The sequence below is a fragment of the Phoxinus phoxinus genome (assembly GCF_949152265.1).
Source record: "Phoxinus phoxinus genome assembly, chromosome: 1".
NCBI lineage: Eukaryota > Metazoa > Chordata > Actinopteri > Cypriniformes > Leuciscidae > Phoxinus > Phoxinus phoxinus.
In genome coordinates, this window is record NC_136876.1 from 49011045 (window position 1) to 49034186 (window position 23142).

At 37.8% G+C, this 23142-nt stretch overlaps 1 protein-coding gene across 1 annotated transcript in view; it reads left to right on the top strand.

The window, feature by feature from the left end:
• Nucleotides 1–564: 564 nt before the first annotated feature.
• LOC307010354 (putative DMBT1-like protein) overlaps nucleotides 565–23142 on the top strand; it is a 44656-nt gene continuing 22078 nt past the window's right edge. The window contains exons 1-2 of the mRNA XM_079634964.1: nucleotides 565–716; nucleotides 1004–1077. Coding sequence (XP_079491090.1) covers nucleotides 1005–1077 — 73 coding nt within the window. The 5' untranslated portion in view covers nucleotides 565–716; nucleotide 1004. The remainder of the gene's footprint in view (nucleotides 717–1003; nucleotides 1078–23142) is intronic.

Genomic DNA, 23142 nt, shown 5'->3' on the forward strand with positions numbered 1-23142 from the left:
GCCAGGACGAAGGAACGGCGTCATTAGATTGGCTGAAAAAAATAAGGGGGTGGTGTGGGGGTGGGATGTCCCCACCAAAGCTGAGACCAAACCTACGCCCTTTTTGCTCCATCCGGGTTGCTTCTTTCTCATGCTAAAGAGCGCCACATTAAAGGCTTAAAGGTTATTTTAACAACAGTAGCAGAAAGACAATAAGAAGAAAAAAGCAAATTTTGCTAAAACACTGCAGAAAACAAAAATGCAGCAAATAGGTCTACAATTACTTTGATCCATCATACAATTGACTTTGACCATTTAATTATAGCAGGTTTGTCACAAATTATCAGAAGTGGACTACTTCGCTTCAGCAGAGAACAGAGAGTTGAGGCGCTCGTTCTCTCCCATCATTCTCTTAGTAGTGTTTTCCTTGCTGGAGCACCAACTGTGTTTCAACATGTTTTTTATCTTTTTAACTGTTGACACGTGTCCTTGAAAAGAGGTAAAAACGTCCACATATGGTAAACGGAAGTAGGAGGGCTTATGATAATGTTAATTTGTTTATCCAATCAATTGTGAAAGTTCTATATCAAATGAATATGCATAACAAGAAGAGTATATAAACTGTGTATCTGACCAAGAAACTTTGAAGAAGAAGGAGATACCATTTGTGTTTGTATCATCCTTGTTGGACTGCATGAAAAGGATCTGAAGCAGCACGGACGGAACAACAAGGCAAAGTTCGTGTGAAATGAATTATTAACTAAAGAATACATATTTCTGATACTAACCTTAGCCCAGATGTGCTGACTGATAGTTATTGTTTAAATGCATATGTTGTAGTAATAAAACTATTCAAATTTAGCATTTTCGTTGATAAAAATGTTTGTAGTCTTTAAATGTGATTACACAGCTTTTTATCCCAGTTTCTAAATATTTTGATCCTTGTTTAAAGGAAAGGCAAGATGTTTTGTAACTAATTCAGTTGAGAATTGTGTTTCTGTCTCTGCTGTTTGCATATTTCCAGCATGAGAACAATCGTGTATCTTCTATTGCATCTACTGTTTCTTCATGTTTCAGCACGTCGTTGGACGCCGTTTGGTTAGTAAACCTTTTCTTTCTTTTTTATATAAAATACATTGTTTGCAGTTTTTTTAATTCAATCAACACATTTTGTACAAATAAAAGTATTAAACATTATGCATTCCATACAAAAAAGAGAGAAAGAAACAATTACTATATAAAAAAGAAAAGAAAAATTAAAGGGTGCCAGGGGATAGTAACATAAATATCAGAATAAAAGAGCATTCAGGTATAAAAATATCAAATAAATATTTTGTCAATTTTACATATTTTTAAAGTCTTGACAGCTTTCTTTTTCAGAGTCTCTAATACTGTTTACATATAGCCTTACTTTAGTCAACAAACATATAAAATTGTATTTCTGATCGGTTAACATTTAATTATACAATTTGTTCAAAAGTATAAATAAATAAATTATATTTTCCATCTTCTTCAGGATAATCCGTGAAACCAAAAAGTATTTTTCCATAAGAGAGAGACTGATGGTCTTGAACATTGAATATTTTCATTAATAAATGTATGTACCTTACACCACAGTATAACAGAAAAAGTACAAAATAAATCTAAGGTAGTTTTGTGATAATTATTACAGAAAGTACAGTTTAAATATAATAACACTTACTTTTAACATTTGCTCTCCTTTAACAGTCAGAAGCAAAGCATGCTGGGAACTAGAAATCTGTTTTAACTCATTCCATGAATGTGTGTGAGTGTATGTGTGAACATACATTCACATTTATATGGGAACATCTATGTGCAATATGTACACAATAAAGGATAAAACTTTGTGAATATTACATGGAATTATATTTTTTTCTTCATTTAGGAATATTTAATATTCCTTAATAAATAGCCATACATAGCTCGATTACACAGTTGACTATTCTCCCTGTTTCCAGCGATCTCCCTTTCGCCACGTCTTCCATTCCTCTCTTTCTCCCTCAAGATCATCCTTTGGACTCTAACCTACCTGCTCACTTCATCTCTGCCCCATTATTGTTCATGACACTCACTGTTCACCTTCCATATTCCTCTCAGTGTCTGCATTACAGAAGAAAGACAGAAAATGGATCCAGCGATGCTTATGCTTTGCTTGGACCAAGACCAGCATTCTCTAGAGGCCCACACCGTGGCATTCCTCGACCTGGCGTGCCTTACCTCCTTCCCCGACCGATCATTGAGTGTTTTCTTCCACACAGGCCTCAAGGCGGAGACGAAGACCTGGTGCGGGACCTCGGGAAAATATATAGGCTTTTGTGGAGTGGGTGTAGCCAAGATGGCTACCATTCCAGAGTCTCGTCCCAAGATGGCCGCCATTCCAGAGACTCGTCCCAAGATGGCCACCGTTCCAGAGTCTCGTCCCAAGATGGCCACCGTTCCAGAATCTCGTCCCGCCATGGCCGCCGTTCCAGAGTCTTGTCCCGTCATGGCCGCCTTTCCAGAGCCCTTTGCCAAGATGGCCGCCACCGTTCTAGAGCCCTCTGCCAAGATGGCTGCCGCCACGCCTGAGCCCTCGTCAAAGATGGCAGCCACCATGCCGTACCTCCGTCTTTATCCCGAGTCCTGAGGTGACTCCAGTCTTCTTCCTCGTCCAGAGCCCAGAAGAGGCTCCAGTCTCCGCCAGAGTCCAGTGGAAGCTCCAGTCTCTGCCCCCATCCAGAGTCCATTCCAGCGATGCCTGGAGCTCCCCAATAAATTTTTTTTGGGAGGTCATACACCCGTACTGCCGGCTCCACCCTGGTTTCCCGAGCTGCCGGCTCCACTCTAGCCGCCTTAATGGCCGGCTCCGCCCCTGGCCGCCTGACCAGCACCGCCCTGGAGGCTTCCACCTCCTCGTCAGTCTCCAAAGTGCCCATCCTCCTACCCCCCCCACCTCTGGAATGTTACATGGCGCGAGGACATGCCTTCCGGAAGGGGGGGCTACTGTCACACAGCAAAAACTCCAGTGTTCACAGAAAACACTCCAGTGTTAAATTAACACTCCTGGGAGTTTATATGAGTCCAGACTCAAGAGTGTAAAGTGTTAAAATATGAGTGTTAAATGAACACTTAAGAGTGTTAAAGTTAATGAGATAATTAAGTTAATAATTGAGTGATGATTGAGCATTAGTGATGAACACCTGATGATAACAAGCAGAATCACTGAAGGAGAAAATCACAAATTGTAAGCCACCATTATGGAGATCAGTGTTTGCTTTAGTTGGGCTCTTGACCCTTATATTATTTACTTAGAATTCTGTGTGCCTGCTGTTATTAATTTACAACAGACAGATGGACAAAGAAAAAAAGTGATCTGTTGGCTATGTTATGAAAATTATAATATGAACTTGATAACTGAACCCTTATTTCTGATTAAAATTTCTGTTGTTTTTTACAGCATAACTGTGATTCTACATAAATATCCAGCATTTTTGATAAATAAATATTGAAGAATTTATTTTAAAGTTGTTTTGAAAAAAAAAAACTTCATTTTAGGCACACACAGACATCAAGATTCAGTCTATGCATCTCAACAATGGTGACAAGCAAAATATTCAATTAGGAAAATGAAATTACTTCACATAATTTGTTAATTCCGCAATGCATGATGGGAGCCATTAATGAGTTGATTGGTGGCAGCCGCTGCAACATGCTTTATTTTTGTCACCATGGTTGAGATTCACAGGCTGATTATTGATGTCTGTGTTTCTAAATAAAGTATTTAAAAGTCTCTTTATCAGAACAATGTTTATTAAATATTTTGGGTTATATTAAAAATACTGAAAATCATACACTTTAGTATTAGAGAGCTGCTTTTAAAACAAGTTAAGCCAATCTATGTAATTAAGTTTTGTTTATTTCAGATCACAATATGATTGTCAAAACATGACCAACACCATCAGATCACATTTTCTCTTTGTTCATCTGACTGTTATTTATCAGAAAACGCAGACAACCAAAATCTAAAGTTAATAATATAAGGGTCAAGAGCCCAACTAAAACACACACTGATCTCCATAATGGTGACTTACAATTTGTGATTTTCTCCTTCAGTGATTCTGCTTGTTAACATTAGGTGTCTTCAATAATGCTCAATCATCACTTAATTAATAACTTAATTATCTCATTAACTTTAACACTCTTGAGTGTTCATTTAACACTCATATTTTAACACTTTACACTCTTGAGTGCGGACTCATATACACTCCCAGGAGTGTTAATTTAACACTGGAGTTTTTGCTGTGCACAGTTCTGCACATTATCTCCCATTACTCTTTTTGTTCCCACCGTTCATAATCACATACACATCACCCTCATTACCTACACTACTTGTACACACACTTAAATACAGCTCATTGTCCAGTCTCAATAACCCATAGTGGACTATTCTCCCTGTCTCCAGCATCATCCATTCCTCTGTGTCTCCCTCAAGATCATCCTTTGGACTCTAACCTGTTCACTTCATCACTGCCCCATTATTGTCAATAAACTCACTGTTCACCTTCCATCTATCTCTCCAGTGTCTACATTACTTAACAAGCATATGGTGTAGTAACAATTTCCTTTTGAAAAAAGAGTGTGAATAGCTCTTGTTTGTTTGCAGTATTTGTATTTGTGAGTTTTATATAAAATAAATACAATATCACAGTAATATTTGTAAACATTACAACATATTTTTATGTTAAATGTAATTTTCAAAGTTTTACACATGGAATTTTACAACCAAACACATCTGTTAAAACAACAAATACACAGTTAGGTGAGGTTAACCAACACATTTTATTTGCTGATTTAAAGTCTTTTTTTTGTGAGCATGTTTTTCAATAAAATATATAAATCTTTAAATCTTCTGACGCTGGATAAAGATCACCAACCAAAGCAGCCAACACAGGAGGGCAGCATGAGATTGGTGGGGGATCTTCCTTCTTCTGGTCGTGTGGAGGTCTATCATGATGGACAGTGGGGAACAGTTTGTGATGACGGATGGGACGTGGCCGAAGCACAAGTGGTGTGTCGTCAGATGGGTTTCCCTGGAGCAATCTCAGTTACGTCTGGAGGACAATATGGTGAAGGTATATGATCCTCAGTCCATTTTATTATTACACATTATGAAAAAATAATTGTCTATTTTTTTAACCCCAAATTATATTGATTTTTCAAGGCTCTGGTCTTGTCTGGATGGATGAAATGAACTGTAAAGGTTCAGAAAGCTCATTGTCTGAATGCAGCTTCAATGGCTGGGGTGTTAGTGACTGCACACATAAAGAAGATGCAGGCGTGATCTGTGATTCTGGTAAAAAAATTGGCTACAAGAGATATATTTGCAGTTGTGCACTTGTATATCTATTATTTACATAATTTGAATCAGTTTTTATTATAATTTTTTTTGCAGGTGCAAACATAACCAGCAATCGTCAGTTCTCTGTGGATAACAGTCTGGGTTTGTCTGATGATCTTGGTCTTCTGTTTGACAGTGGAGATGGTTGTGATTTCAGCATTAATGTACGAGACCTCAGTGAAGAGGCAGAGTTGGCGTTTTGTGCACACCGTTTGATCCTCATGATTTATCCAGAACTAAACATAACAAATGAGTCCAGGAACCTCACAGTGGATGTCAGCCGGGTGTGCCATCCTCATGTCTCTGCTTTTCTCAGGTACATTTCTTAAGATCACTTAAATTTGTAGCTATATCCAATTATCTCAATTCATTGAGATTGTTGCTTTGAATAGTGCATATCATAATTCTACTGAATATATTATGGGTGAAAGATGTTTACAGTGTCTGCACTGTTTTTCTCAGGTATTTGTACACACGTCAGATTGATGTTTCCATCACATCGGCTCAATGTCTCCATCAGCTGTCATTTATCTTCGGGGTGAAGAAGCTTATGGAGGATGTTGGCAGGGTCTTCACTTCACTCCTTCCCGAAGACAACACCTTCCAGACGCAGGTATCAATGTACGAGTATGGCGCCCGCACAGGTGACCTTGTTCTGCAGGAGAACGTCCTTCAGTATCTTTCCTGGAACTGTGAGTTCCTCATAAGCTCTCCGCTGTGGAGCACCATCTCCTTCAACATGATGGACGCTCTGCTGCAGCGCTCAGACCTGGTTGTGAAGGATGAAGCTTTTCTTCTTGAAGCTCTGGAGACATGGATCCAAGACAAAAGTGATAAAATTAGTTCAGAACAACAGGCCAGCCTCCTGAATCACATCCGCTTCCTCTTGATCCCAGTGGATAAACTGTATGAAATGCAGTTTTCCTCAAGTGTTCTCCATCAGAATCATGAGAAACTGTACCTAAATGGTCTTCTCAGAGGTTTTCAGTTCAATGCTCTGCCTTTCTCTAAGATCAGGAATAAAATGGACAACATGAGTAATGATTATCTGCCCAGAATCTACACTGATGAGTGGAGTTTAATTATCAATGTTACCAGCTTCAAACACCCACACCTTGAACAAAGAAACAGAATCCAAAACATCTACTTTCCTGTTCACCCTAGTGGTCTTTACAGAGGGCAAAGGGTTTTGTGGCAAGCCCGGGTTTTTCTTACTGTTCATGAATGCTCTAACCATCAAGTTTCATGTAATTCTGTTCCTGTTGCAAGGCTCTTTACTAATGATAATCAGAACAGTTACACTAACACCATTCGCTTCAGCAACAGATTGATTCTCACCTGTAAAAATCAAAACAATGTCTTTCATGTTCAAGAATTTAAGAACACCATGGCAGTGATTCAAACCAACAGTAGTATGGGTCTGCCTAACCCCTGTCCTGATGACTACAGTTTTAGATTTGTTGTGCGTCCAGAGTATATCTGACTGCACAGTTACATTTGGCTAATGTAGTTTCCTACAGGCATTTCAGTCTAATCAAATCTATTAGATTCAATCAAGTCTCTTTATTCTTTTATAATCTTGAATTATTTTTCTGAAATGTTTCACTTGATTTTAAAGTTTTCATTTAAAGTAACACCATGTAACTTTTGCTCTCGGGGTCCCCCTACAGTTGGGAAACAGTATTGTCTTCTACTACTGTCGTAAAATCTGTCATGGTTACAGCAGGGGATATACGTGCATTTTTTGACAAGTCGATACCCCCGAACTCTGCAGAAGTAGTACTCACGTCTTGGGCAGACTGCCTGTATTGCGTATGAAATGTCTTCATCCCAGGTACAGTGGCATATACGTCAGCATGTCATATAAATATAATTTTATGGGTTTTATTTTTTTCAAATGCCAAAAGATCGCGTAGCTCACGTTTACAAGCCAGCGTCTTTATAGTAGCCTATTGACTACTGTTTAACAGAATGGATATGCTAATTAAATTCAATGTTTGTGGTAGGTAATAGCCATATATTTGATAATTCGCTCCTCTACTAGTATTACTTGATTCATGAAGATAAATGGAGGACCAGATAGCTTCTGTAACATAGCCAGGCAGACAACAAATTTGAAAAACTAGAGATATTATGCAAGCAATATACTTAATAGTCCAACAGCATGACAGCCAAGTCATAATCGGTCGGGCACCCTTCCTCCTCCTTTAGCTCCCGCCAGCGAGCGAACGCTGGACCAATATTGATCCTCGTCCGGCCTTTGATTTTATCACTCTCCCTTTTTCTCTTCCTAGTCTCCTCCGACAAAACCTTTGCCTTCTTCGGTTTAGTTGCTGCTTCGGCCGTGACAACACCATACAGATGCTATACCAGCCGGCAAACAAACGCTAGTTGGACTTTCACGTCCGAATTTGAGGAAGTGGGGGGCTGGTGGGGGAAGTGAGGTATGCCGTAAAGCAGTCGAATATTGTAGTTCTTTTTGTTCTCGGGTCACTACCCGAACCCCGGAGTTCCGTAGTGCCAGTAAAAACGCTACAGACCCCGTCAGGCTATTGCTACATGTCATTCAACCTATTGTATGTCAATGTACCATCACAAGGGTCTTAGAAATATATTATGAATGTTGAAAAACTACATGGTGTTGCTTTAATTGTTTTAGCAATAAAACTGCTTAATTTTGTGCCTTTAAAAATAAAAATATTTTTATTTCATTATCTGTTAGTTTGATTCCCTTTATTGCTCACATTTTCTCTGGCCCAGCTATGGTCCATGCATCCGTCCCTTTTCCCACGGCCCACATGCCAGAAAGAATGACGGCCCTGGAGTGGCACATATCTGGATTAAAGTGTGTGAAAATTAAGTGTTAAATTGGCCCGAGTCTCAGCCAATCACTAACCCATAACTGGCCTTGCACTGGGCCTGAATAGGTTTATAACAACTTGTCTAATATCAGACAAAATGAAACACAAATAAAATAAGGGGGGAATCATATCCAAATATAATTGCCAAACACCAGCTCAAAATGAATATATATCAAAATAATGTATCAACACCATAAAGCAATAATAAGCTACAATCACCCAAAACCCAGTCCAATGAGTGCTTCAATATTAGTTCAGTCCATGCAATGTAAACACAAAATCATAAAATGATAATATGGATAATCTATGTGTAATGGACATAATGAACCTGTAATCCTGTAAAACCCAACAAGTTAAGCTAACTCATTTAATTTGAGGAAACTTATTACCTCAATTCAATTAAGTTTATAAAAAACAATAGTTATGAGTACTCTGAACTTATTTTAATCGAGTCCACTAAACAATGATATTTCTTAATACGCAATTAAACTTTACACTGCATTTAAATACTTTATATAGCTGAAACCTCACTATTTTGAGTAAAAAAATTGAAAAGACTTTAAATGAACTCAGAGCACTTGCAGTTCCTGCTAGCTCGCAATATCATATACAAAGTCAAATCCAATGAGTTAAGCTAACTCATTACATTTGAGGAAACTGATTACCTCAATTCAATTAAGTTTATAAAAAACAATAGTTATGAGTACTCTGAACTTATCTCAGTTGAGTTAAATAAAAGTATACATTGCAGTCAAGAAATTAAGTGATTAATTAAGTGATGAATTAAGTGATGAATTAAGTGATTAGTTAGCATTAGTGATGAACACCTGCTGTTAACATGCAGAATCACTGAAGGAAAAAGAAACACAAGAACTACAACGACTTCCAACCACAGCCTTATGAAATCAACTTAAGATCAAATATGTTTAAATCTCTCAAATTCTCAGCAGAAGAGGGTTAAAACCATTACACAAACAACATTAGTAGCTTTACTTATTACTAACCAGTTTTACTTTTGTCATGCATCTACAGAAGTTGTTATTGTGAATGAACAGAGGTTTAGATGATGATGATTTATTGTTTCATTTAAAGACACCATGATAGTGGTCAGTGTTTGCTTTAGTTGGGCTCTTGACCCTTGACTTTATGACACCAGTTATTTTTTTCTGGCTGCTGTAACTGAGTGTTTATATAACACATTTGTTATGGCACAAAAGCCAAAAGAAAATATGAACAAGTGGTTGTGTTTAGAAGATGCAAATCAACATTTAATGACTTGATTCTCTGATCTTTTCCAGAGCCTAATCTCTGAGTAAACAGGTGATGTATTACTTGTATTATTCGTTTTAACAGAACCCTGATTCTACTGTAAGGTCCATTGTAGTGACAATCCGATTTTTAAAACCTCTATGATTTCATACTGACTTACACAGACATCAAGAATGAGCATATGAATCTCAACAACGGTGACCAATAAAATAATATTCATGCCACAATGTGTGCTGGGAGCAATGGATACATTTTGTATTATGCTAGTACCCAGCATGCATTGCAACATGAATAGTTTTTTTAATGGTCACCATTGTTGAGATTCATATGCTTGAATCTTGATGTCTGTGTGAGTCTTAGAAATACAATTTTTTTTTTTGTGAAACTTCTTGTGCACATTCATTTGGTAAAATTCTTCATATTGTCTGATGAACATAGAATTGCTGGCGCTTATTCGGTTGAAACACAGTTTTGAACAAAATTATTAATATGTGGCCCTTTTTATCGGGGATTAGACTCTGAATATGATCAGTGAATCAAGTCTCAAAATGATTGATTGTCATCATCAATTCTCAACCATCTATACTCAAACAATAATTTTCCATGACTTTTGTGCCATTACAAATGTGTTTTATAAACACACAATATAGCAGCCAAAGAAAATCTTATGTAGAAAATGTCAAGGGTCAAGAGCCCAACTAAAGCAAACGCTTCATGGTGACCTTAAACGAAACATCATCAACATCTAAACCTCTGTTAATTATAATATTAACTGTATAATAATAATAATAATAATAATAATTCAAACTGGTTAATAATAAGTGAAGCTGGTAATGCTGTTTGTGTACTGGTGTAATCCTCCTCTTTTATCTTCAGTTTATTTCATCTAAGGATGTGGCTGGAAGTCAGTTGTAGTTCTTGTGTTTCTCTTGTTAACAGCAGGTGTTTAGCACTAATCCTCAATCATCACTTAATTATACAATTATTATTCAATTTATCATTCTGGGATCTAGAAATGTTCTATAACTCATTCAGTTTGAGTTCTGTTTCAGTCATTCAAGTTTCAATAATATTTGAGTGCAGTGAACTCAATTTGATTTAGTACATATTACTGTTAGGTTTTACAGTGCAGCGATGATCACTCAGGCCCTGTTTACACGAGAACGCTCACGGGTGAAAACGTAAAAATATTATATCGGATGTGCCTTTCGTTTACACGGCGACGGTGTTTTTGGGGCTTAAAAACGCAAAAAAAGTGAAACCACCCTCCAGAGTGGAAATCTTAAAAACGCTCTTAAAAACGCTCCACCGTCGCGTTCTCGTCTAAAGGGTAAAAACGGTAAAAACGCAAAAGTCTGCTAGACAGTGAAGGCGTCACGTACGCGTTTACGCCACAGGCATGCGCCAGTACAGGAAAATAACAAAACATTATCAAACAAAAATACAGCATTCATTTCATTGACAATTTTAAAAAAAAAATGTTATCTGAGCGACACGCGAAGAGCACTGAGGGTTAAAGCAGCAGCTTTACCGTATTAAACATGAAAAACAGTGTCAGCCAGTGATGCGCGGGTTGATCCAAAATGAGCGGGTGCCTGCGGTCACCCGTGGTTACCCGCGGTTACGAGTCATCCAAAAATATTTTTAATGATATTCGGGTCGCGGTCGGTCGGTTAGTTTGATATAAAGATGCCAATTAAACCTTTGTATTTTATATAGTACTAGACACAATGTTCTATGAAATACATAGTGTACACTTTATTGGCTGAATAACTGCGCGAGGATGACGCACGAGCTCATCAGAGATGACAGTGGGAAATCCTTATTTACCTTTTGAATGTTGAGCGCGTTATTAACTTTTGACTAAAAGCTGACGCGGGACAAAATGCCTGATTTCCCAACACTTTGAACTGAGCAATGCCATTGTGCCATTTTAATAGGCTACTTTTAAACGCATATAGCTCAGTAATGCGAGTTTTATGTATTTGCTGAGAGGGGGCGGGGTTTTTGTTGGGAAAGTCGGGGGAGAGACACACACTTCGATTAGACTGGATAAACACATGCAGCATCTTAATTGTTAAGAAAATGAAACGAATTAAATGAATAAATCAAGCCTTTATTACAAAACACTAGGCGATATCATACAGCATTCAGAAAAATGCGCACCCCTAGTTCCTCCGTCTATGGCCCAATGACTACGATGAGCATTTACTAGCTACTTTAAAAAAACGCGGGTCAGGAAGCGGGTCGGGTACAATATTTTCTTTCTTTTTTTTTGCGGTCCGAGTTGCGGGCGGGTTATTGAAAACGTCGGTCGGGTGCGGGTTGTTTATACATTGACCCGCGCATCACTGGTGTCAGCGTCTCTTTCACTTTCAGTGCTTCACATTCCCACCTAGCCGCCTGGAGTGCACACTACATCGAATTTCACACACTTTTGCATCACCATATGCACGCAGATTCACCCTCATAACGCTTGTCTAAACGCAGAATAAAAAGTGATAACGCAACGCCACTTTTGCGTTTTCTCTTCAGATCGTTTCCGTGTAAACATAGCCTAAGACTGTCAGCACACAATAATTCAGTTCAAAGTTAGTTCATTTGTGACCACAGTCCCATTACAGCAAAAAAACTCACTCAGACAAAAAATTGTAGTCCTTAAAGGTTGAAAAAGGAAAAATATAATCCACCAAGGTAATCCAACAGAAAAAAAATCTTATGCTGGGGTTAAATCCATGCTGAATACATTGATTCCGGGTAGCACATCAAACAAACACAATTGAGGAAATGTATATGGCCTACATTGAGCGTTGCAAACACACTGTTCCTCAATTAGTAACCAACAGAGGCATAAAAGTTGAGCCTCAACTCAAAACCCCTCTTTATTTAAAAGAGTGAGCCATCTCCAAGTCGAGCCACCACATGGCTTACAAGCTAGATCACTCATTCTTCTTTATGTGGGTATTATAACCCCTTTACCTGAGGGCGTTGCCCCCTGGTGACCAGAAAGATAATTGTAAAACAGATATAGTCAACCAGTAACAGTGAAAACACTCTGGAACTGTTACAGGTTTTAGATTTGGAATTGACTCAAAGCCGTAAGTAAACCAGAAACCCCGAGACTGAGCCTTATTAAAAAAAAAAAAGTCAATGTCAAAGTCAAATAACGTTGAAATTAACTAATTTATTTAAAATGCAAAAAAAAAAAAAAAAACTTTTACAGAAAGTTTCATTAAACATTTACAGAAAAACACTGTTATTTTTCAGGTATTTCTGAAATGATTACCAACAAACACATACAGTGTCAAATCTGAACCTCTTGCAGTTAAAAACATGTGTGAATTTGCATAACTTTTTCACTGCATCAGCAACTGAAATGTTACCACCTCTTAAATAAAGCAGCATGGAGCATAACATCAATGTTTTCTGGCCCATCCTGGACTGAAGCACAGGCTCTACTCTAAGGTGACCCAAAAAATTCACACAACAGAAACCCTTTAAATCCCAACAGAACATTAAACACTAATGGATCCCTCAAGATCTCAGCATCTTCACTTATTACAATCCAGACTTTATGTCCTTCATATAATTGAGAATTAACAGAGGATTATATGTTGATGTTTTATTGAAAGTAATAGATGTTGAGTATAATGTCACCATTATGATGATCAGTGTTTGTTGTTGTGTTTTTAAGGGTACATTTACAAAAACGATATGCTTAAAACTGAGAAGTTTTTATTTTGAAAGACACCATTGTCAAAAAGGATCCCCATTCACATGGGTCTGCGGAAATGAATATAAACGCTGTATTCTGCAGCCAGGCCTTTAGATGGCGACAAAACCCTAAAGATGTAATAAGCATGTGCATGACATCATGTTCTTCAGAGATTCATGTTTTTGTTGTTTACACAGAGACCGTTTTCAAAAACTTGCACTTTGAAACCTGCTTTTAGAAGTTTGCGTTTTCAGGCACTCAAAACGCCATTGTCGTGTAAATGAACGACCAAACCTAATACAAAGTTTTACGTTTTTAGTTGAAAACAGTGTCATGTAAACAGCCCCTAAGTTGGCCTCTTGACTCTTTAACATCAGTTCCCTTCCGAGAACGGTCACTTGCATAGCTATACGCAGTGGGGAAACTCCTTTCCTCCAGAAATACTGAAGCAAATCATTTAAAATGCAGTGCAGCTGCACAGCAGCGTCTAGCTCGCCCATTGGCTGTGCTGCGTCAACTGCACATCCTATGGCCAAGCGCCTCTGACGCACGATCCAATCAGGAGACTTGGCGCCATAACATGTCAGAGCGCGCCTAACTGGGCGTGGCCTAAGCCTATAAAAGGAGCCCATATGGCCAATCAGATCCTACTTCTTCAGCGACCCTTCACGTCTCTGACTCCTCTGATGCCTTCGCCATGGAAGTCGTAGTTCTTGTGTTTCTCTTTCCTTCAGTGATTCTGCTTGTTAACAGCAGGTGTTCATCAATAATGCTCAATCATTATTCAATCACTTAATTATCTCATTAACTCCAACACTGATCAGTGTTACATTTAACAGCCTGTAGTGTGCACACTGAGCAGTGTTCATTTCATCTGGGCAAACCCATGTGGGGCCTACATGGAAACCGTGGACAAAACTGTCTGGGTCCCGGTTAGATAGCCCAGGTCAAACCCATGTGGGGCCCACACGGCTGTGCTGGCTGGGTTGTTAATAGTCTATCTCCCATTTTCTTCATTGTCTGTTATTTCTAATTATATTCCTTCAATTACAATTTGTACTCCATCTTAAACTTTTATTTAACTTTATATAAAAATAAAGTTTACCTGACTTATTTTGTTGTCAGTGCCTCCCTTAAGTTTTCATAACTATCGTTTTACAGGTCTTTCAACCTCTAGCGTTCCGAAGTACGAGCTCTTCTCGGTAATACAGTGTGGGAGACGATCTTGCACGCACCACTGTTGCTTTTTCGAGTCTGAGCTGTGCTCACAGACTCTATCTCTTTAACCGGTACACCTATTTTACACTAAAATCATCCTTGCTGTTCCAGGATTTACTGTTTTATCGTAACTGTGTATGTTTGCAAATTGTATAATATCCAAGGTAAACATTTCTAGTAATTGTGCAGTTAATTCTCATTCGTATTTTCAGAAAGTTTTGGAATATGTAGGCTATCCTCTCCCTGTCATGATCCTGGCTCTCTCTTCCTCCTCTGTCTCCCTCTTGTGGTCACACACACACAGACACACACATTCACTTACACATTCACTCACACCCACTCTCTCGTCATCTCATCACCCTCAGCTGTTTTCACTCTCTACATTCTCCGCGCTGATTTCCTCCCACCTGTTCCCTCTTTTCCTCTAATTGTTTCTGCTTTTTCTAGCTCTCTCCTTCCCTGTCTCATTGTCAGATTATTCAATGCTACATGCGTATCGCTATACCTCTCGTGTCCTGTCTTGTCCTGTCCGTGCACTAACTGGAGCATAATCTACGGCAGTATATTGTTTGTTAGTGCTATTACGTGCTCTCTGTATTCTAACCAGCTTACCTGTCTCCGAGAACCCGGACAGCACCTGCTTCCAGCTACCGGCTTCCTCTCCTCTTCACGTGAGACCCAAGGCTAGTGATGGCAAAATGAGGCTTCCTGAACCACTGAGACCTCGCAGCCCATTGCTTCACCTAATGCCTAGTTCACACTACAGGATTTTAAGCCCGATTTAAGTCCGATTTGCAAATCGTTGAGCTCGCCGACAGGTCGGGTTGTTATCGCGTGCAAATCGCGGGGGATTAGCGGCCGATGAACGCTCGCCAATCTGTTAGTATGAAAGAGCCAACAACGCATCAAAGACGCTCGCAGACGCCTCGCGGACGCGTCGCCGAGCCCAGAAAAATATCTAGCATGCTAGATATCTGGAGCTGTCGCACGACTCAACCACATGTGATGCCATGAGCTACGGCCAATCAGAGCAAGGCATGGGTTGAGGTCACTGGGAAAATACCGTTTATATACTGTCTATGGGATTGTTTTTTTTTTTTTCAGAGCAAATCATCGCGCAAACAGTTTGCAGCACTAATTTCTTTCTGACGTCCATATTCAAACAAAGACTCGCGTGTTGTGCACTTGTGTTCTTCTTCGCTGGGTAGTGGTGCGCGTGCTGTATTGCGTCATTTCTGGTTCGTTTTATCGCGTGATTTCTTCGTGATAAAACGTGGTTTGTAGACAAGATAGAATCGTTGGCTGACAGAGTTGTTGTCACCTCGTGTAGTGAGTTACCTCCTGTTGCGGATCAATCACGTTGTGTCGTGTGGTGTGAACAGCTCAACAACTTGAACACTCCTGATTTCACAGAGAGCAAGTCATGTAGTGTGAACTGCACAGTTCAGCCCAACGTTTTAAAATCCTGTAGTGTGCACTTGCCTTGAAGGTTCATTACTCGAAGCTTCATTCATTATTGCTCACTAGTGACACCTAGCTACTGTGCAATGATATAGCAGACAAATTAAGTAATTCTGAACCAATGACCTGAGCAGACTTATGATGTCCGTATCCCGATCCCCCATTTCATTTATTTATGTATTTTCTTCTCACTGTAATATCTGTAACCTTTCATTTGCAATAATAAAAGTACATGAGCAGACATTTGTCCATTGCCTGGGTATAAAATACAATATGTATCTTTCTTTGACTGAATTTACTTGTGCAAAAACAACTGTCACACACACAATTCATTAATTATTCATAAATTGTTTGGATAGTGCCAGTATGAACAACAAAAGTTAAATGAGTGCAGTGCTTATGTTGAAGGGAGTGTAATAAAGTAAACTGCAACAGAATAGTCTGGGGTGGGAAAAGTTAAGAATTGTTTCTGGGAGGTTTTGTGCCGTGAATGGTTACAGTTTTAGTGCAGTGTTGTGCTTATGGGACTCTGGATATAGAGGAGTTTGCAGTTTGGGGTGGGTGAAGGTAGGATTACCATTGATTTTTATTGAGAAACAGATTTTTTTCAAGTGTGTTGGGGTTTAGACAATTCCTCTTCTTGGACAAAACCTCTCCAGCCTTGGAAAATATCCTTTCACAAGGAACAGAGGATTCAGGGGAACATAAAAATGCCAGTGCCAGCGGGAATAAATGAGGATACTGATGCTTCTGTTGAGCCCAGACAGGGGAGGACTTCCTCTTCCTTGCTGGCTCCATTACCAGGAAAAGTAACAACAAGCAAACACATCAAAAAGGGCAATCCAAATCAAAAAGCAGTCCAGTCCAGATCCAAAAATCCAATCCAAATAATCCTATCTAATTAATATATTAATAATATAGCTACTCCCTATAATATAGCTACTATAATTAATAATAACAATTTACTATAACTATTCGAACCTGATATAATTCAATAATATACAGCCCTAGCACATATATGACACAATAATGACAATGAGAGCTAACGCTCTTACTCTGACACTACACATGCTTCTACTACTCCTGCCAACACCCACAAGGTGGCGCGAGTTTCGAACCCCCTTTATCTGGAAGCGACACTCAGAACGAACCGATGACGTATCCATACAAACCGAGGCCTCGTTTGTCATGAGTCACGTGATTTTCTCGTTAACAACACAAGCCTCGAATCGCGGCTTCATCTGGCACGCCCATTTTTTCTCGACACAAGCTCCGACGCCTTGGTTCAAATGTCACATCACTATACCCAAGGCTCGCCACACACTCACTGTTCACTGGCCGCATCCTGTGCTTCGCTGTCCCAGGAGAGGATTTGTGTTCTCGTTTAAGAGCCTGCTGGCTATTCCTTTTCTGTTTGTTATATATTCTGTGGACAGCTTCTAATTTATATTAAAGACTGTTTTGCCGCTTTTGGGTCCTCTCTCACTTCATCACACTCCCCAAATTTGTCACTAATAAAACACAAAAATAATTGAAAGAGAAGGCTTATATTGATCTTTTAAGATTTTGTTTGCAACTTGTAAATTAGGTTTTGATGTGGCAGTAAAAACTTTATAATCTATCCAAAACGAAATGTTGTCTTTCATATTTCGTCTGTAACATATCGTCTTTTATAATATATATTAGGGCATAAATGTTAATTTGCAGTTTAATATGTTGCTTATACAAAGACATTTTATTTCAACGTATTCAGTCGATTTTTACTAATCTCAGTAGGCAATATAGATAGTTTGCTAAAAGCTAAATTCATTCACACAGACACGCGCGAGCTGTAGTAAACAACAACATGCGTCTGTGCCAATCATTCATTCAAACACAGAAACGCGATTCAAATTTAAACAGTCTTTTGCGGTTTACAGACACCATTTCATATCGCGATTAGAACAAAGCACTTACTGATCATCTGCAGCTGGATCCGTTGTTAGGCTACTCCAGCACGATTGAGGTAAAATTTCCAGGATTATCACGATATTATTATTCCTCACAGCGAGTGTGTTATCCAGCTGTTGTGGGCGTTGACTGGTTTGCATGTGTTGCTTTAGATCTGCGTCTGAATAGCGGCGCGCTCTCGATGGGCGTGTCACATTAGCAGATAATGAGGTGCCAGAACGATAATGAGACCGGCTGATCTCTCGCTCTTTTTATATAGATTACATAAACAGAGAATATTAGTTTTAGTTTTGAATTAGATAATTTAAAACTACACACTTAAATGATTATAGCTCATGTCTGAGTGAATAGTATTCGCTGAGTTTTGTTTAAGTTTACAGACGGAGAGGCAGAAAGACATTTAACAGTTTATTTTTTCATATTTCTTAAGCCTGTATGACAAAAAATGACGGGAGTATTTTAAGTCTATTTTGCTGCTTTGTGGAAAAAAAACGAGGCAAACACGCCGGCGCGTTTTTGGTCCCCAGAGGGTTAACAGTCATTAATCATTATTAATCATCACATTTTCCTTTTCTAGGAGTCTTATACTGTAATTGTATTACATGTACACATTTTCCACTGTATTGCTGTTAGACCTACCTCAGTCTTTAAGTTTGAACCATTTTGGTCAATCTCTAGACAGGAGCCTCGTTCCATTTCTGGAACCGTTGTGTCTGCCTGAAAGGCTAATTTTCATTTTAATACATGAGAATCTCCTCACGTATAAACTTAAATATCTACATTGCTGGATTTTACTGGGCTTCCGCTATCATAACCGAAGCGTCCTTCACTAAAAGGTCTTATCTTTAGCCCGTCTCTGCCTCTCACTCTCTGAGGCTAGCCGTGTGAGACTTTTCTGTCTCTCATTTTTTACGGCTTTCTCAATCTTTACTGCTCTCTCGCTCATAAAGTTATTTGTTCTACGCGCGTTCAACCCTTTCTGGGCTGTCTATAAATAATCCCTCCAGATTATTAACATTTTGGGGGTTTTACAGGTTGCCTTTTAGTTGGTGATTTACTAGCTTTCAAAGTTCGTACTTCTAAGACTCAAGCGTACGAGTGCGTAAGCGAATGGGCAAGCATTTCTCGATCGACCGTGGCCTGGGCGCCATGTTTTACGGTGTGTACTTTGATCTTAACACCTTTAACCTATTTATTTATTATTCTCAGGTTACCCTTACGAAAAAAAGAAGTATACTTAAAGTTCATTTTTGAAGTATACTTAAGTAATGTTCAAGTATATTTTTAAGTATACATTATGTATTAGTATACTAATGTCAATATGTACTAGTAGTAAACTTGTAAGTGTACTATTTTAATACCGCTTGGGACTAAACTGGCCCACTTGAAGTATATAAAAGTATATGTTTAAGTGTACTATAAGTGTAACAGTAGTAAACTTTAAGTGCACAACTAGTTCATAATTGCGTTTCTCATTTGTACTCCAAGTGAACTTATGGATATACTAGTAGTTTACTATTTTAATACTTGTAGCAAATTTTTAGTTTATGAAAGTATACTTTGAAATACACTCTACTAGTTTAGTAGATTTATACTACAAGTTTTCTTTAAGTGAACTTAACATCATACTTGTAGTTTACTAATTATATATAATTTTTGCTTTGTTAGTGTACTCTCAGAAACTACTAGTTTAGTAGTTTTATACTGCAAGTATACTTGCAAGTTTTATTTTAGTATACTCTCAGTAAACTACTAGGGTAGTAGTTTTATACTGCAAGTATACTTGCAAGTTTTATTTTAGTATACTCTCAGTAAACTACTAGTTTAGTAGTTTTATACTACAAGTTTTCTTTAAGTGAACATAACATTATACTTATAGTTTACTATTTAAATATTATTTTTTGCACTTGCAGTAGGCCTATACTACTAGTTCAAATGTAATTTTTTATACTTGAAAAATACCTTTAACTGTTCTTTACATTTTTATTAGCTTCATAAATCCTTTTTTATCAACACTTGAATGTTGGTAAGTTTCATAAAGAAAGGCAACATTTTAAACAAAAATGTTGAGAAAATCTCATTTTTGTCAAAGACTACGCCTTGATCAGATTCAGAACGATGATCAAAACACAGATGGAGTAGATCGAGTCCAACAACCCCAAAGCTTCACAGTCGTTTTCTCTTCATGTGTTACGCTTCATTTCATTTGGAAACATAAAGCAGTTTTGATTTACACGCTGTTTAATGTTTGATGATCACGCTATTTTACATTTGCGTGAGCAATCTTCTATCACTTGTTTCAGCTTCTTCTTCTCCTGTTTTGATCCGGAGATTCTGTACTAAGATGTGTCATAGCGCCCCCTACCGTATAACAGTGAAAAAATGGATAGCTGAAAATTTCAGTCAATAGTGGGGAAAGAGTAAAGTAGAATTAAAGTAAATGCCTATGTACACAACCAGTGGACTAGCCTACACAAAAATTCAGATACGCAGAATTAGAAACATATCTGTTTTATGTAAAAAAAAATGATCAATATTTTCAAACAAGGTAAGTTTCATAAGACTGTATATGAAAAACTATGTAAAAAAAAAAGTATATTTAATATGCTACTCGATCAAAAGAGTTAAAACAACTACAAGCCAAGTATACTTTGAATACTTAATTATCCTTTTAAGTATATCTCGATCAAAAGATTGAGTACAAGTACAGGCCAATTGGACTTTTCTCTCAGTATAAGTTAAGTACACTTAAGTGTAATTTTAAGTATATTTCTGAGAAGTATATAAAATGTAGACTGAAAGTATGCTTTCTTATTTTTAGTTGAAAAGAACGAAGTATACTAATAGAACACTTGAATAAACGTATTCTTTGTAAGAGTTATTATTATCGCTGTGTACAAGATCAGGTTCAGTTCCATCCTTTTTTTATTTACTCTATAAGCTATTCCACCATGAAAGCTTGTTACTATATAAACTTGAACATGTTAGTTTATAAGACAGTGTGTAATATGTTTTTTTTAAATAAGCTACTCAATCATAATAGTAAACACAAATACAAGCCAACAATACTTAGAATACTCAATTATACTTTTAAGTATATCTCGATCAACAAGTAGGATATAGGCCAAATATACTTAGACTTTTCTGTTAGTATAAGTCAAGTATACTTAAGTGCAATTTGAAGTATATTTCTGAGAAGTACATTCTGAGAAGTACATAAAAAGTAGACTGAAAGTATACTTTCTTATTTTTAGTTTAAAATGAGTATACTAATTGCACACTTGAATAAACTTATTTTTCGTAAGGGTGGGTAAAGTAAGTCGAGTCTGGCCTAAAGTATAAGCATTTTAAAATCACTCATAATTTGGTCAGAAGACTTCTCTGTGGTATGTTCTTATTAAAAGTCTTACAGCATCATAAATCTAAGTCTCAGTTGGCAGTTTTTGTAATCAATTAAATTTATTTTAATTGTTTACTTTTCTTTTTATAATAAACAAAAATGTAAAGGCAAATAAAACTTCATCATTAAAGTATAAAATACAATAATCACGTTTTGAATCAAAGGTGTAGTAAGCTCTGGGCTTCTTGTCTTCTGCTTGGGGTTTCTTGTCCTCAGCTTTGGGCTTCTAGGCGTCGGGGTTCTGACGTATCAGTATCCCAAGAGAGGCATTCAGCGCATCAGTCTTTTATACTTTTTATACTCTAATCTTCTTGATTGACATAAGTTGTGACTTTCCCAAAGTTTCCCAGGTCCTTCTCAAGGCCTTGCAAGTGCAAGCTGTCCACCTCTTCATGTCCTTGAACTCCAGTAAACTCAACCAAGATGGCTGATTTCCTTTAAGGTTCTAGGAGTAGAACCACAGTACTTTCTGTCCTTGAGCACACACACATAAACGCACTTTTCTACTCGTCTTTCTCATGGGTTGGCACACCCACATATATGAATAATGTATGTGTAATTGCTGTATGAATAATTTATTCATACAGCAATGCATGATGGGAGTCATGAATAAGTTTTGATTGGTTGCACCCAGAATGCACTGCAACATGCTTTATTACTGTCACCATTGTTGAGATTCACAGGCTGATTATTGATGTCAGTGTATCTAAATAAAGTCATTTTCAAAGTCTTTTGATCAGAATAACTTGTAAGAAAATGCTGATAATCATTAACTGTAGAATCAGGCTGCTGTAATCAACATGGTAGACATCACTCTCTAAATTAGATTTGTGATTCAGGTCAACTTATGATTATGTCAAACCATAACTAACGTCAGATGAACATTTTTATCTTTGTTCATCTGAGAGTTATAACTCAGATACAAAAGCTAAACTAAATCTAAAGTTAATAATGTAAGGGTCAAGAGCCCAACTAAAGCAAACACTGATCACCATAACGGTGTCTGAGGCCCCGTTTACACGTACATGGTTATTTTGAAAAACGGACACATTTCCCTTCGGTTGTGCCCCTCGTTTACACGCAAACGGAGAATTCTCCTCTGAAAACGATTCTTTCTAAAAACTCCGGCCAGAGTGGAGATTTTGGAAAACTCTGTTTGCACGTTTGCATGTAAACTGAGAAACACAGAGTTTTAGGCAGCGACGTCACAGTATGTGACTATTTTCGGGATTCTGCTTGGCTAACATGGGCTTGAGCTTCTCGTTACACTGCCACCTACAGGTTTGGCATGCTCTTGACGGCATATACACGGGTTCGTGTGCACAGGGTTATTTTTGAAAACGAAGAGGGATGAAATTTTATGGGTCCGTTTATGAAAATAGCCGTCCACGTGTAAACGTAGCCTTAAAAAATTAGATTTTCTCCTTTGATGATTCTGCTTGTTAACAATAATGCTTCAATAATGCTCAATCATCACTCAATGAATCACTTAATTAGCTCATTAACTTTAACACTCTTCAGTGTTAATTTAACACTCATATTTTAACACTTTAACACTCTTGAGTCTGGAGCCATATACACTCCCAGGAGAGTTTTTTTTAACACTGGAGCTGCTGGATTATTTGTTTTGGTTGAATGTAAAAATATCAATTTTAGGATAATTGAAATTAATTAACTTAGTTGTTTTGAACAAAATTAAGACTGTTAACCTTATTCAACTAAACGGCATTGGTATGTAATTAACTTAAGTTAATTGAAATAAATAATGTTACATAAATCCAACGTAACCTAGTTACGTGGGACCTGTTGACATAAAAAAGTTAATTAAAGCCAACACAGCATTTTTTAGAGTGTACTTCTCACCACAGCTCATTGTTCGGTCTCGATTACA